Raw genomic sequence first — 15,005 nt, 5'->3', positions numbered from 1 at the left:
AACAGAGCAGCTATACAGTTTAGTTTTCCCACACTTCTGAGACAAGTACAGACATGCCCCTCAGAGATATCAACAACATCCATCTACAAGCTATACTCAAGTTACTCTGTGGCAGAGGAAGACCTCTTGTTAAGACAGAAGCTTGTTATGTTAAGGCAATGGCAATTATTTATTCGACCAGGGTGGGCGAAAACGTTTAGTGTTTTGGGGCAATTGTGTGTGTGTGTGTGTGTGTGAGAGAGAGTGAGAGAGAGAGAGTGAGAGAGAGAGAGGGGGGGGGGGTGAGAGAAAGAGAGAGATAGAGAGAGAGGGGGGGGGTGAGAGAAAGAGAGAGGGGTAGGAGAGAGACAGAGAGAGAGAGAGGTAGGAGAGAGACAGAGAGAGAGGGGGGTAGGAGAGAGAAAGAGAGAGAGAGGGGGGTAGGAGAGAGACAGAGAGAGAGAGAGGGGTAGGAGAGAGACAGAGAGAGAGAGGTGTAGGAGAGAGAAAGAGAGAGAGAGGGGGGTGAGAGAAAGAGAGAGGGTAAGGAGAGAGACAGAGAGAGAGAGAGGGGTAGGAGAGAGAAAGAGAGAGAGAGAGAGGGGTAAGAGAGAGAGAGAGGGGTAGGAGAGAGACAGAGAGAGAGAGAGGGGTAGGAGAGAGACAGAGAGAGAGAGGTAGGAGAGAGACAGAGAGAGAGAGAGAGAGGGGTAGGAGAGAGAAAGAGAGAGAGGGGTAGGAGAGAGAAAGAGAGAGAGAGGGGTAGGAGAGAGACAGAGAGAGAGAGAGAGAGAGAGAGAGGGGTAGGAGAGAGACAGAGAGAGAGAGGTAGGAGAGAGACAGAGAGAGAGGTAGGAGAGAGACAGAGAGAGAGGGGTAACCAAACAGAGATCCATTTCTCTCTCATTAAACGACAGGACATGTCATATGGTGTCAGATCAGTACCTCTCTGTATCCTACAATAAGACTTGGGGGGGGGGGGGGGGGGGGGGGGGGGGGCTGTCAGATACCCAAGCTCTCGTGTCAAAGTCCTGGACTTGAGTCCACACACACACCATCCTAAATATAACCGGCTAAGGAATGCTCTCTCTGGTCTGTGCTCCTCCTCCTGGGTGACTGACGTCCACTGTGCTTTTTTTGGGACTCCGATGACACTGGCCGGCAGGGTGCAAGCCGTGCGTAATTCAAACACGGATGGACTGACACACACAGTGACTGGCCAAATTGGCTCAACAACAGAGTATATAGACCCCAAATTAAGTTGCACGTCGTGAGATATACATTCGATTCATCCGCGGAGCTAATGATGCTAATGATGGAGCATCGCCGTCGGTTGTGTGATAGTAAAGGGCTAACCTTCTGTATTGTCACAGTGAAAGGGTTAACGGTTCCACTGGATCCGAGTGGTTCCCCTGCCTGGCCCCTGGGGGCAAGTGAGCTTATTGGGCCAGCATCATGTTGTATCATCAGTACCAGCGCTTGTATTCCTGTGCTTTATTGTTCTTATTTCTATTTTAACTTTCATTTGTCTTAAATACTGTAGTGTTTAAATTATACATACCAATTGTTTGCTTGTTCTATTCTCCATCCTTCTATCGTCCCCATAGCAAGTTAGCAACGCCCCCATTATAATCACCGACACTCTGATGGAGGATCGATCCCTTTGAATTACCCATCTGAGGTTTCTCTCCCTTTTCTCCTATTGCTAGGTTACAGCGGGAGTCGTTCCTTATCTTACGTTATGTCTAAAGGCTAGTCCGGCATGTCTCAACAAATGCGCATGTTGGTGTATTAATTAATGATGACTGTGTGTGCCATTATTATTACTATCAAATGTAATGATTGTGAAATATGACTGTAATAATGAGTGGTATGTGTATTAGAACCAAGCATCCTTGACTCCAGGACAACGATGGACATAAGTCCTGCTGGACTTTTCGTTTCTATCCCTGACAAAGCAAATACTCATCATGTGATCTGTATTTATGTTTATCTGTCTAAATAAAATCAATCAATCAATCAATCTTCATTGGGGGAAAGTCTGGGGGTGTTGCAAAATTGGGAATTTTATGTTTTTTGTTTTGTTTATTGTGTGGATCTATTGTTATTGTGTTACTTGTTGATCTGTGAAAACTCGTTGTGATTTTTGGGATGTACTACAAAAATACATTTGACTCGACTTGACAATCCCTCTCCTCCCCGTCCACCATAATCCATACATTATTTATGAATTGAAAATGGGGGAGTCCCCGATGTAAACAAGACGAAAGTCTTTCTCTGGGTCTGCATCCCCTTAACCCTTTCACTGCCGCATTACCAAAACGGTTAACCCTTTCACGGCGACAATACACAGGTTACCCCTTTCACTGCCACACAACAGCCGGTTAACCCTTTCACTGCCGCACTACCACACGGTTAACCCTTTCACTGTGACAATACACAGAAGGTTAACCCTTTCACTGCCACACAACAGCCGGTTAACCCTTTCACTGCAGCACTACCAAACGGTTAACCCTTTCACTGCGGCAATACACAGAAGGTTAACCCTTTCACTGCCACACAACAGCCGGTTAACCCTTTCACTGCCACACTACATAAGGTTAACCGTTTAACTACCAATTACAGAAGGTTAACCCTTTCACTACCACACTACAGAAGGTTAACCCTTTCACTACCACACTACAGAAGGTTAACCCTTTCACTACCACACTACAGAAGGTTAACCCTTTCACTACCACACTACAGCAGGTTAATCCTTTAACTACCATATTACAGAAGGTTAACCCTTTCACTACCAGACTACATAAGGTTCACCCTTTCACTACCACACTACAGAAGGTTAACACACTACAATTTTCAATCAATCCATCAGTCCTGGACATGGTACTTTGGACACTCACCCATGTTGTAGCCATATGGAGACTCCTTGGCTCCTCCGTCCTGCAGGCTGGCCAGGATCTCTCCCTTCCCCACATCGCTGTCCCCGACCAGGAGGAACTTCAGCAGGAAGTCGTACGCCTTGACGGTGGGGCTGCTTCTGTGGTTCATCCTCTCCTCTCCTCACCTCACCTCCTCACGGCAGGCTGTAGCAGCAGCAGCCGTGTTCCATCGTGGTGGTGGTGGACTGGTGGTGGAGCACCGACAGTCCGACACGACGCCGTTAATAACCGGGAGGACAGCAGCAGGTCTGCCGCGCGTCGGGACACTTCTCCCGTCTGTGGCGCAGCGCCGCGGTGCGCGCAGGAACCAAACCCAAGAGTCCAGAACAACGAACCAGACGATGCGCCAAGAAGAAGTAACAACAATGACTCAATAAAAACGGGCTCTCCGATCAACTTGTGCTCCTCTGTGACATCATCCTGTGCTTATTATGCTAAATATCTACGCGATTTGTAATTCGAACCACACAAATGTATTTCTATATGCGTAAAACCAACATACAACGATACGATCACAGCAACTTGCCACTGTATTATTATCAGTCAGTACCTCGCAACAAACTGTCCCTTGCGCGCTAAGCAACCTTTTACGTCAACCAACATTCATTCGCCATTATTATGGTCTGGGGGGAGAAAAAAAATCACCATGAAACGTACGTTTGTCTCCAATAATCCGTTTCTTCGTTCTGACTGTAGTCGAGCAGCCACGCTGTGTTGCTGCAGCCCCTCTGTGGCTGCTGGCTTCCTCACTCCTTCCCTCCTTCCTTCCCTCCCTCCTTTCCTCCCTCACTCCTTCCCTCCTCACTCCTTCCCCTCCTCCCTCACTCCTCCCTCCTTCCTTCCCCTCCTCACTCCTTCCTTCCTCACTCCTTCCCCTCCTCACTCCTTCCTTCCTCACTCCTTTCCTCCCTCACTCCTTTCCTCCTCACTCCTTTCCTCCTCACTCCTTTCCTCCTCCCCTTTCCTTCCTCACTCCTTCCCCTCCTCACTCCTTCCTTCCTCACCCCTTTCCTCCTCACTCCTTCCCCTCATCACTCCTTCCTTCCTCCTTCCCTCCTCACTCCTTTCCTTCCTCACTCCTTCCCCTCCTCACTCCTTCCTTCCTCGCTCCTTTCCTCCCTCACTCCTTTCCCTCCTCACTCCTTCCTTCCTCACCCCTTTCCTTCCTCACTCCTTCCCCTCCTCTCCTTCCTTCCTCGCTCCTTTCCTCCCTCGCTCCTTTCCTCCCTCGCTCCTTTCCTTCCTCGCTCCTTTCCTCCCTCGCTCCTTTCCTCCCTCACTCCTTTCCTCCCTCACCCCTTCCCCTCCTCACTCCTTTCCTCCTCCCCTTTCCTTCCTCACTCCTTCCCCTCCTCACTCCTTGTTGTTGGTTCAACTCCCGGGTTGCTAGGAGGACAGCCTCGAAACGTCCATCAAAATGAATAAATATCCATTTGATATGAGAGGGATGTAATAAGCGAATGCGCCACAAAACACAGATTTGCGGTCAGCAGCGGAGAGGTGGTGTTGTGTGACGTCACGTGGGTGTGTTGGTGCAAGTCTGACCCTTCTCAGCTGATTTCAGTTCAGCGATTATACATGGGGGGGGGGGGGGGTCAGCCGCAGCCAATGGCTTGGCACTCAGGGGGGCAGCATGGCTCGGTTTGTTGTTGTTTTCCCCTCTATAGGCTGATGGGCAGTGCACTGTGATTGATTGATAATGTTATTAACAGATTGCAGAATGGGTACAGTACAGTACAGCTCAATACACACAATTGTTAAGGGGATGCAGACCAGAGAAAGACTTTCGTCTTGTTTACATCAGGGTCCCCCATTTTCAATTCATCATAGTTGTCTGTCTGACGGAGGACACCAGCCATGATACCAAGGGCTGCGTTCAGCATTGAATCAGGATACAATGTACCAGTCTGACTTGATTGTTCAATCCAACAAAATGTATATACTCTTTTTAAATGTATATACTTTTTTTTAAGACTCTTCTTGTATCACAAACAGTACTGTATTTGTAAATCTGATATGTCATAAATGTATAGATGTAGCAGTACTGTCTATCTGTATGTCATATGATGAATTGAAAATGGGGGACCCTGATGTAAACAAGACGAAAGTCTTTCTCTGGTCTGCATCCCCTTAACAATTGTGTGTATTGAGCAGTACTGTATTGTAACCATTCTGCAATCTGTTAATAAAATGTTCAATCAATCAAAAAGCCTCACATCATACTGAAAACAATGACCTCAAAACATGTATAGTTTGAACATAATAAGTAGGCCTAAGGTTATCAAGACATGGCCTAATTAGGGTGCAGTCAAACTGCTTTGTAAATGACAAACCGCTTACCCTTATTAAAATGCAATACCTCATCTATATTTATGCCAAATGTTGATGTAACACTGTGCACACATTTCCCTGAGTAAACAGTGATGACAAGAGCAGCAGTTGTGTTTACATTTGTTGTAGCAGGGATGCCTGGAGGTCTGACGATTGGAGGAGTTACATAACTGACTCTGTGACCAGATTGCATCATTTCAGACAAGCAACATGAGTTCAGTCAGGTGGATGGTTATTATTAATATGGGTATTTGTGCAGGAATAATACCGTTACACATCGAATAGGTGTGCAGACCATAAATCAATATGGAAATTAACTGAGTTGATGCTTTAGGGCCAATGGGGGTTAGGTCGTGTTCATATTAAACACTTCCCTATAAATGTTCATTACTTGAGCATATTTGCCTTCAAATAATACCTAGCGTCACTCATCTTACAGTACAAGTGAGATGATCATATGTCCAATCCATCGTTATACACAAGAACATGGTACCAACATATCTGAACAGTATAGCCTCTCCTTTCCTCCCCTCTAGTGGCCAACGTGAGGTAGTACACACAAGACAATCATGTGATGTCTTTAGGTGAATCAGAGCCTAACGTTAAATTACCTCATTTGTCATAATTTATTGAGCTTAATAATTTACAGTCTTCAAGACACTTAATGATAAGTGAAGTATTTACCACATAGACCAATGTTTCACAGCTGTCAAACAAAATGAACATTCTTGATTTTGCACGCTCTTTACATTTACAACATATCAAGCAAGGTCCATAATACTCACAAAGCCTCTCAAAGTGAAAGTAAGTACTGATCTAGAGTCAGCTCCGGGCTGTTGAGTTTGAATAAGGTCACAAGAAAAGAGTGTTCCCGATAACTGACACCAGATCAGCCGCCCTCCTCCTCGTGACATGGTGACTGAACATGGCCTTTTTGCGCGCGCGCACGCACGCACGCACACACGATTTCATGATTAAAAGCGAAACGCGAATAGCAACACAGTAGGGCTGTCCCCGACTAAGGATTTGGATAGTCGACTTTGATTGGCCGAAATTAGCCGATAGTCAACTATTAGTCGACTATGAAAAAAAAATTGAAAAAAAAAAAGTTTAATTATTATTATTATAATTTTTGTATCATTCCATTTGGGCTGTGGGGGTGCTTAATGTCTGAAGGAGTCGACTGAAGGCTTCTTGTTCTCTGCGAAAGCATGCAATTGGTCCACTGATGGATACATCTTGATATTTGTCTAGTCTAGTGTGTTCATTAGACGGGTGAAATCCTCTTTCAGTGCCTCTGTGCCTGTTTTCGTAGGCAGTTAGCCTCTGGTATGCGTGCCATTAGCGTTAGCCACGCTTCTAGGCCTCTTTTCTTTTGGAAAGAATGATAAAAAAATATATATATATATTTAAGAAATGTATAATAATTATATATATTTTTTTTTGCATTCGACTAAGAGGTTGGCAGTCGACTACGGCTCCTTTCGATCGATTAGTCGACTATTCGACTAATAGGGGTCAGCCCTACAACACAGTTCAGTCTTATGATAACTTGGGCGTCTGCCGCGGGCGTACACATGATCAGTTGTAGCAGCTAGCTAGCTGTGTCCGGGCAGGGGCAGCCGCTGTCCCTCCTTGGCCTCGAAGAAGGTGTAGGAGAGGGTGATGGTGTCGACGCGGGCCATCCTCGGGTCGTCGTCGAACTCCGGGTCGATGTAGAAGAAGACGGGCATGTCGACCTCCTCCTGGGGGTTCAGCCGCTGCTCCTCGAAGCAGAAGCACTGGGGGGCGGGCGAGAGAGTATTACTTACATTATATTATTATTACTGTTTTTTTATTTCTATTTTTTCTTATTTCTTTTCATTTTATTTAATTTCTTTTCGCTTAGTTTTTTCTGTCACATCTGTATTTATGTTTAATTATTAAAAAAAATTATTTATGTGAATTATATGTATGTTTGTCGTCGCCCTCCTTGGGTGGGATGGGGTCGTGGGGTTAGGGGATAGGAACGGGGAAGGAAATGGAAGATGTATAATTTGAAACTATAACTGAAATGTAAACATTTGCATAAATTCTTCCAATAAAAAAAAGATAAACAAGCAGAAGCACTGTGGGGGGGCGGACAGTCACAGCACACATTTGAATTAGGGCCGTCGGTTCATCGCGTTAATTAGATTAATTAATTACACAGCAAATTATCGCGTTATGAAAATGAACTCAAAATTAAAAAATAATATATATATATTTTTTTTTATATTTTTTTTAATATCATTCATTCCATAAGAACATAGAACATTTACAGACTTTTTTTAATATGGTTCCATTTGCATGTTCTTGGTATCTGATTCTAGGGACATCTATGGATCTCAGGGAATGTATTCCCAGTGTCAGAAATACTGTGTCTGTTACTAGGCGTAAATTGTAATGAACCAAATGAGAATATCACTGTTTTTTTTTATTTATCTTTGACTGTGAATAACACCATGCTCAAATTGACCAGACCTGAAAAATCTAAGCAAATGAATAAATGGAAGATGATTAAACAGAAGGTTTTGTAGATACAGTACTGAATTCTGCCATCCAGACACATGCAATTTGAAATATGATTATAGAATATCAGGCCTAAAATGGTTATGCGATTAAAATGCGATTAATTAATTAGATAACAATTTTTTTATCGCCTGACAGCACTATATATTACATAAACAGGAAATCAAATGTATCGGGCCAAGCAGCACTGAACATAGCACCTCCTTCTCCACGTGGCTAAGCCGACAATAATAGCTGAGACAGAGCAATATTTGGCAATTTGTTTGGCTTTTCTTTTAGACATTGCAGCAATTCTCAGACCGGTCATGGTGCATTTATATACATGGCCAAGACTTCCGAATACAAGCGCACACACACGCACACAAGCGCGCACACACACACACACACGCAAGGCTTGAAAATAAATATCACAATATTATTTTCTGTTAAAAAAAAAAGGAGCTGCAAGTGGTATTTTATTCTTTGTTCAAATAAGTAGTCTAAAATAATAGCTACAGGGGCGACAGTGGCTCGGGAGGTAGAGCAGTTGTCTGGTAACCCGGAGGTTCCCGGTTCAATTCCCGCTCCTCCTGGGGCACCGCCGTCGGTGTGTGAATGTGTCAGTGAACGGGTCAAATGTGAGGAACACAAAGTGTAAAGCACTTTGGATAAAAGCTGCTATATAAAATGCACCGTTTACCATTTTATACGGTGAGCATCGAACCGGGAACCTCCGGATTACCAGACGCCTGATCTACCCCCCGAGCCAGTGTCACTGGTTAACGGAACACCTCAACACAACATACCGGTGCATCTGATTTAGTAGCGGCTTTAGGCCAACATATAATAAGTGTCAGCTCTGCGGGTTGGAAATAGCAATGCTGCTCGTATTATTTACGGCTTCCCGAGGTCTGGATTTTCGTCATTACGTCAAACACAAGCACGTATTTACTCTTAAATTAAGGTGATGTTTTGTAAATAGTTTGAGAATAGCTCTCTGCTGCAGCAGCCTTCACCCTAAGGGGAGGTTACTGCATTATTGGTATGCACAGAACTTTGAAATTGGGTTGTTGTTGAAGCCTATTAGCCTGTTATAGGTCTTGGGAATGTTCCGCATGCCAGGTGTAGCGCGTATCAGGGATCTGGCAAGGAATCTGTTTCTCCCCCATGCCATTCTTTGTAGAAATTGGTGCCCAATCCAGGCTATTATGTTAAAGGAACACGCCAACTTTTTGGGAAATTAGCTTATTTGCCATCTACCCTGGAGTTAGACAAACAGATGCATACCCCTTTCTTCTCTGTGCATGCATTAGGGAACAGCCGCACCGTTAGCCTAGCTTAGCGTCATTCACTGGAAGTAGGTGTGGCAGTGTAGCCTAGTTCCCAACAGTCACGGAATACACTCCAAAACCTTCCTGTAAACATGTTGTGACCTGTGTATTTACCACGTGGAGAAATAAATAAAAATAAATTTACATTTTCGTTTCCTAAGCAGATATATACTCAGATTTATTTTTGCCGAACCACTGCTGCCTGGGCGCAGTGATTTCATCACCTCAAAAGCCCAGTTTTTTCAAAAAACAACAGGGCTTTTTTTGAGGTGATGAAATCACTGCACCCAGGCAGCAGTGGTTTGGCAAAAAATTGTTCCGAGTATATATCTGCTTAGAAAACGAAAATGTCTAATTCTTATTATTTATTTATTTCTCCACGTGGTAAATACACAGGTCACAACATGTTTACAGGAATGTTTTAGAGTGTATTTTGTGACTGTTGGGAACTAGGCTACACTGGCACACCTACTTCCAGTGAATGACGCTAAGCTAGGCTAACGGTGCGGCTGTTCCCTAAGCCTAATGCATGCACAGAGATGAAAAGGGCATGTGTCTGTATCTCCTTGTCTAACTCCAGGGCAAATAAGCGAATTTCCCAAAACGTTGGCGTGTTCCTTTATTGAGTTTTGGAGTTTCTATAAAAGGCATGGTTTAGTGTATTTATATTCATAAACCCTCCTGGTGTTGCCTTCCTTTAAGGTTAAACCAAAATGCTCTACAAGGAGTTTTGTTGGTAGCTGGGGGATACAAACAATGTCTAGACTTTACAAAGCCTCAGTGTAAATGGTTTTAAATTGATTGATTCCTTGATTGATTATTGCATTTAACAGATGGGACAGTGTCTGACAAGAAAAAAACAACAACTGAAAACGTCAGGGTCACAGAGTAAATAGCCTCGAGCCATGTTGGTCCTCGTTGGTACTGTACACTACCTGGATCTTGTTGAAGTACTGCCCTGCGTCGATGGGAACAACGTTGTAGGTGGAGATGCCGATAACAGGCTTGTCTGTGGGGTTCTTGGCTCTGTAGAAGGCCAGGGCAGTTTCACCTGGTACCACCTGTAGAGCGTGTACACACACACACACACACATACACACACACACACAGAGAGACACACACACACAGAGAGACACACACAAACACACACACACTTTTTAGGTTCTGAAAAGTGTGAGCACGACATTGGGAGTATTGCGTTTCCATTCCCTTGAATATTGAGAGTGACTACTAGTCTTGTTTATTTCATTTCTTTTAGCATTGCACAGCATGTTTTTGCCAAAAACCTCTCCATCTTAACCAGGGATTCCCTGTTGCAGGGATTCAATAAATTTCTAACAACCAACTACTATTTGACCGGCGAATTATTGCCTCCGACATTCAAGTTTGTTTATTATTTGTCACATATAAAATACATGTACTTTACGTGTGAAATGCTTGGTTCTGCATGAGCCCGAGAGTGTGCTTCATACAGTAAAAAAGAAAGTAAAAAAATAAGTAAAAAAATAAGTAAAAGAGGAATATACAATATACAATCTAAAGTACAACCTAAGTACAATGAGTAAACAATGCGGTACACATGCAGACAATGAGGTACAACACTTTAAGGTAAGGTGCAAATGAGGTATGAATGTAGTGCAAATCTCTTTTAATAAATAATAATAATAATAAGTATTCCCTTACGTAGATCTCCGACTGCTGCGGGCGGAAGTTCCACTGCATGCTGGCGTGCGTGTCTGCGTTGAAGGACACCTTGATGATGCGGTCCTTCACGGGCTTCATGCTCTCCACCTGCTCACTGCCGTGGCCCGCCACCGCCGTGCCTCCCAGGCCCGCCGCCTGGCAGACGAGAGAGGCGGAGAGAGAGACTGTTAGCATCCGGTTACGTGAAGGTAGCCCCTTTTCGTGACTGTGATGCACCGAGTGAATCCACAGTCACTTCCTAGCCCCAAGAAGAAGCGAACGCTGCCTCGGTGATGTTGTTTACACATTTTTATAAAAATTATTTAAAAGGTTTATTAGCAACGCCGAGCTTTCAAACCATCACGTGTCTCTGTCCGAAACCCTCGTGCAACTGTGAGTACCTTTGACATGTCTCTACATGCAGATAATCATTTTACATATCTGTAGACACTATATATATATATCTGTACATATTAGGGGGAATGAATACAACGGTATGTTAACCACTAACGACCGCCCACCGGGGGCTGTTTTTTTCACAATCTAATATAATTATTTCTTAATTTTTTTTACAAGTCGATTATTAATTTCAATATAGAATATTCGTTGACAGCCCTACAAGTACAATTAGTTACTAGCACACTACATCACCCCTGAGTGGAACATGGAAAGCCAAACTTTCCCCCACTGTACCGAAAACCCATGCACTGTACCGAACCACCGTGACTTCAAAACCGAGGTACCGTGGTTTTTGTGTACCGTTACACCCCTAGTACATATCCCTTACCTACTCTTACTAGTTACGCTGTTGGCCAGTATGACTTACTAGCTACCATAGTGTCTTTATACCTGTATCACTGTACATATTAATACTACAACTCTGTACATACATACTCAGTAGTACTAATTTATATATTTTACACTCAGTTTAATCAACTGTATATTACTATCGCACTTTACGGTTACATTTGCACTGTTACGTTGAATGCCAAACTTCTTTTTGTTGTACTGTACTCATGCTGTATAATTAGGGGTGGGGGAAAAAAATCGATACGTAGTAGTATCGCGATACTTTGCGTGGCGATACTGTATCGATACAGGGACGCCAAGTATCGATATTTAATTATTCATAAAAAAACATTTTTTTTTCTTTTTTTGTATAAGGAAGTTGCATTGTTCATTTCAATACCTGTAATAGTACAGTAGTCCACACACACACACATGTGCATTCAGTTAAGTTGGAATATGACTGTAATACAAACAGTTCAGTTTGTCAGGTGGATGCAACACAGATTACAGTGTTGACATCCGTCTGCTTGAGAAAATACCACGTTCTGCAATAAAAGATATTGAAGTGAGATGAACAGACTGAACTTTATTTTATTAGATAAAACACGTTGACAATGTTTTACTCTGCAGTTGAAAAAAGGTAATAAATTAAATTTGATAAAAAAAAAAAATGTCTGCAATACTCAGCGTATCGCGATATATTTAGTATCGCGATACTATCGTATCGTGAGGTCTCTGGCGATTCCCACCCCTATGTATAATGACAATACATCTAATCTAATCTAACATCTGATATTTACATTCTGAATTATTTTGACAGCCTAGTTCTTCTCGGCCCGTCTCACCTGGCAGTAGAGCCTGTAGAGGGGCACGGAGGCATAGGAAAGGCCCACCATGCCCACGCCCGCGGCGGCGATGTACGTCAGCACCGTCTTGTTCCTCGTCTTCCACTCCTCCTCCTGGCTCCTGGTCTGCTTCTTACGGCCCTTGGCCGCACCTCGGGTCTGTGTGTTGAAGCGGAGGGGGGGGACCCTCCGCGAGAGGAACTGTCGGGCCTGACCGTGCAGCAGACCCTCCTTCACGCGGTCGCTCTGGAACGTTCTCCTGACACACCACGTCAACAGCACCGAGCTCTTACAGCAGCAAAGGGACTCCCTGACGAGGAGGAAGGGGAGCAGCATGGCTGAGTGGAGCTGCTTGGCCAAACCGCACCACTGGCCCAGTGCAAGGTGATGATGACCCCACCTGGAAGATGTGAAAAGACACAGTCACCAATAAGTCTGTTTACTGTGTTAGTTGAATGTATTGTGCAACCAACAGGTGACTGAACAAGCAGGTGATTATAATTCAATCAACTGTGACATTGTGCCATATTGGTTGGGCAATTAATACATGTCATGACTAGAATAGTGAATTGTAGTCAGCAATTTTTTTGTATTTTTTTTTGTATTTGTATTTGTATTTTTGTATTTATTTATTAACACAGTTAAACAAAAGTAAAAACAATACATAATAAGTTATAACCATTGTGAAGGAGAAGTTAGAAGCCTAGAGGCTTATCGAGAACTTACCCTAATAACCCACCCACCTGCCTACAAACCTACCCACCCACATAACCAAATGCATACCTACATGTATGACCTATTTATCTATCTACTACTTTTGGATATGAGCATTAATTTGTAGTTTGCTTTAAAAATAAGCAGAGATGGAGATTTCCTCAGCATAGGATCAGCTGCATTCCAAAGACTTGACCCTCTATACTATACCTCACTGAGAACTGCCTAAGTACCACAATAAAGAGCCATTCTCAACCATGTCAGGTTATTAAGTTCACATAAGGTTACTGCATCACCACCAGTCACAACCAAGCACAAATAACAGACTATTGTCTATTTAGCAGACTAACGTCACCCTTCATCAAATAGGCTGATCAACCAAACCAAGTGTAACACGTTCAGCTTATATACTCTCTTTTCTAGACTCTTCTTGTATCACAAACAGTACTGTATTTGCAAATCTAGTATGTCATAAATGTATAGATGTAGCAGACAGTACTGTCTATCTGTATGTCATGTATGTCATATATGTCCTGATGAATTGAAAATGGGGGACCCTGATGTAAACAAGACGAAAGTCTTTCTCTGGTCTGCATCCGCTTAACAATTGTGTACTGTATTATTGTACCCATTCTGCAATCTGTTAATAAAGTTTTCAATCAATCAGTCATAACATATAATAATAATAATGCAGGACCTGTTCAGAGGTCTTTAATTGGCATGCAATTATCCTCAATGTTTAGCGGTTAGCACACACGGTTAGCACACACACACACACACCGGAACACACACGCATGCATTGTCTCTTGTAGGATCGCCGATGCGATTCGTCTCTGCGATTAACCCATCCCATCGTCCTTCCCCCCAAGGGAAGCCGGGAGCAGACAGGCGTCGGCGAGGGCCGCGCCAGGGGACCAATCCAAGTGCTCCTGCCCGTCTTCGTCAAGGACGCCACAGCGTTAGCGATCTGTTGTTGTGCATGTTTTTCCATTGGGTTTATCTTATCCGGGGGAAACCCTTGCGAGCACGGGGAGAACATGCAAACTCCACACAGAAAGGCCTGGGAGATACCCCACCTGGGTACCTGGCATCATGGAAACCTGGTCCCCAAGCGGGAATAGAACCCTGGACCTTCTTGCTGTGAGGCGACAGTGTTAACCACTACACCACCGTGCCGCTAACTTACTGTATCAAACGATAATAACACGCTAGCAAACGATACAGCTACAGTTGGGATACAAAAAGGACGGTCTGTTTGTTCACTAACTTTAGCTACTGATTGTTTTTGAAAGACAGATATAAACGTTACCTTAGTAAGATAATAATAATAACTCACTGTTGGACACCTTGGAGACAAAACCTGCAGACGACTGGTGCAGCGGCGCACACGGTCCTCCTCCACGGAGATGTGTCGACTATGGTTCCGCCCACTTCAGTTCCGCCTGCATAATAATAATAATAATAATCCACTGAGTCGTGTACGTCGTAACCTTCATAGCTGTCAACATTGGGATTTGAAAATAAGGGAGATTTCCCAGTGAGGGAGGGTGGGGGGTGAAGAGGGGCCCCCTTGGTGGATATTTTGGTCAAATCAGTTGTGCAAGTCACTTTTGGTGAGTTGTTTCTATACAATTCACTATATGACATTTAGGTATGACACAGGACTACAAAAGCATTTAGTATAGAAATGTGTCAACAGACTAAAGCAGCCATGCTACTGCTAGCTATCTAAACAATTAATCCACGCCAAAGCTAGATGTGTAAAAGCCAGGTGAAAGACTCACATTCACAGCCATGCCGATTTGGCTAAATGACATCCAGCCCTTTTTCGTTTGAAACTACTTTTAGTCAGGGGAGTGCCATGG

The 15,005-nt window shown here is 43.8% G+C and overlaps 2 protein-coding genes across 2 annotated transcripts in view; both read right to left on the bottom strand.

The window, feature by feature from the left end:
* Positions 1–3,630, bottom strand: part of LOC311235010 (ras-related protein Rab-40A-like) — a 45,407-nt gene extending 41,777 nt beyond the window's left edge. The window contains exon 1 of the mRNA XM_084322322.1: positions 2,880–3,630. Coding sequence (XP_084178448.1) covers positions 2,880–3,027 — 148 coding nt within the window. The 5' untranslated portion in view covers positions 3,028–3,630. The remainder of the gene's footprint in view (positions 1–2,879) is intronic.
* A 2,268-nt stretch (positions 3,631–5,898) lies between these two features.
* LOC311236044 (cytochrome c oxidase assembly protein COX11, mitochondrial-like) lies at positions 5,899–14,527 on the bottom strand. Its single transcript, XM_084323630.1, has 5 exons — positions 14,477–14,527; positions 12,427–12,826; positions 10,793–10,948; positions 10,045–10,170; positions 5,899–7,030 (listed from the first exon to the last, which is right to left on the bottom strand). The coding sequence occupies exons 2-5, from the start codon at positions 12,760–12,762 to the stop codon at positions 6,848–6,850; spliced, it is 801 nt and encodes a 266-aa protein (XP_084179756.1). The 5' UTR covers positions 12,763–12,826; positions 14,477–14,527; the 3' UTR covers positions 5,899–6,847.
* Positions 14,528–15,005: the final 478 nt, after the last annotated feature.

Source organism: Notolepis coatsorum (genome assembly GCF_963971535.1).
Source record: "Notolepis coatsorum genome assembly, chromosome: 10".
In the NCBI taxonomy this organism is placed as follows: domain Eukaryota; kingdom Metazoa; phylum Chordata; class Actinopteri; order Aulopiformes; family Paralepididae; genus Notolepis; species Notolepis coatsorum.
This window is presented reverse-complemented; position numbering and strand designations above follow the sequence as displayed.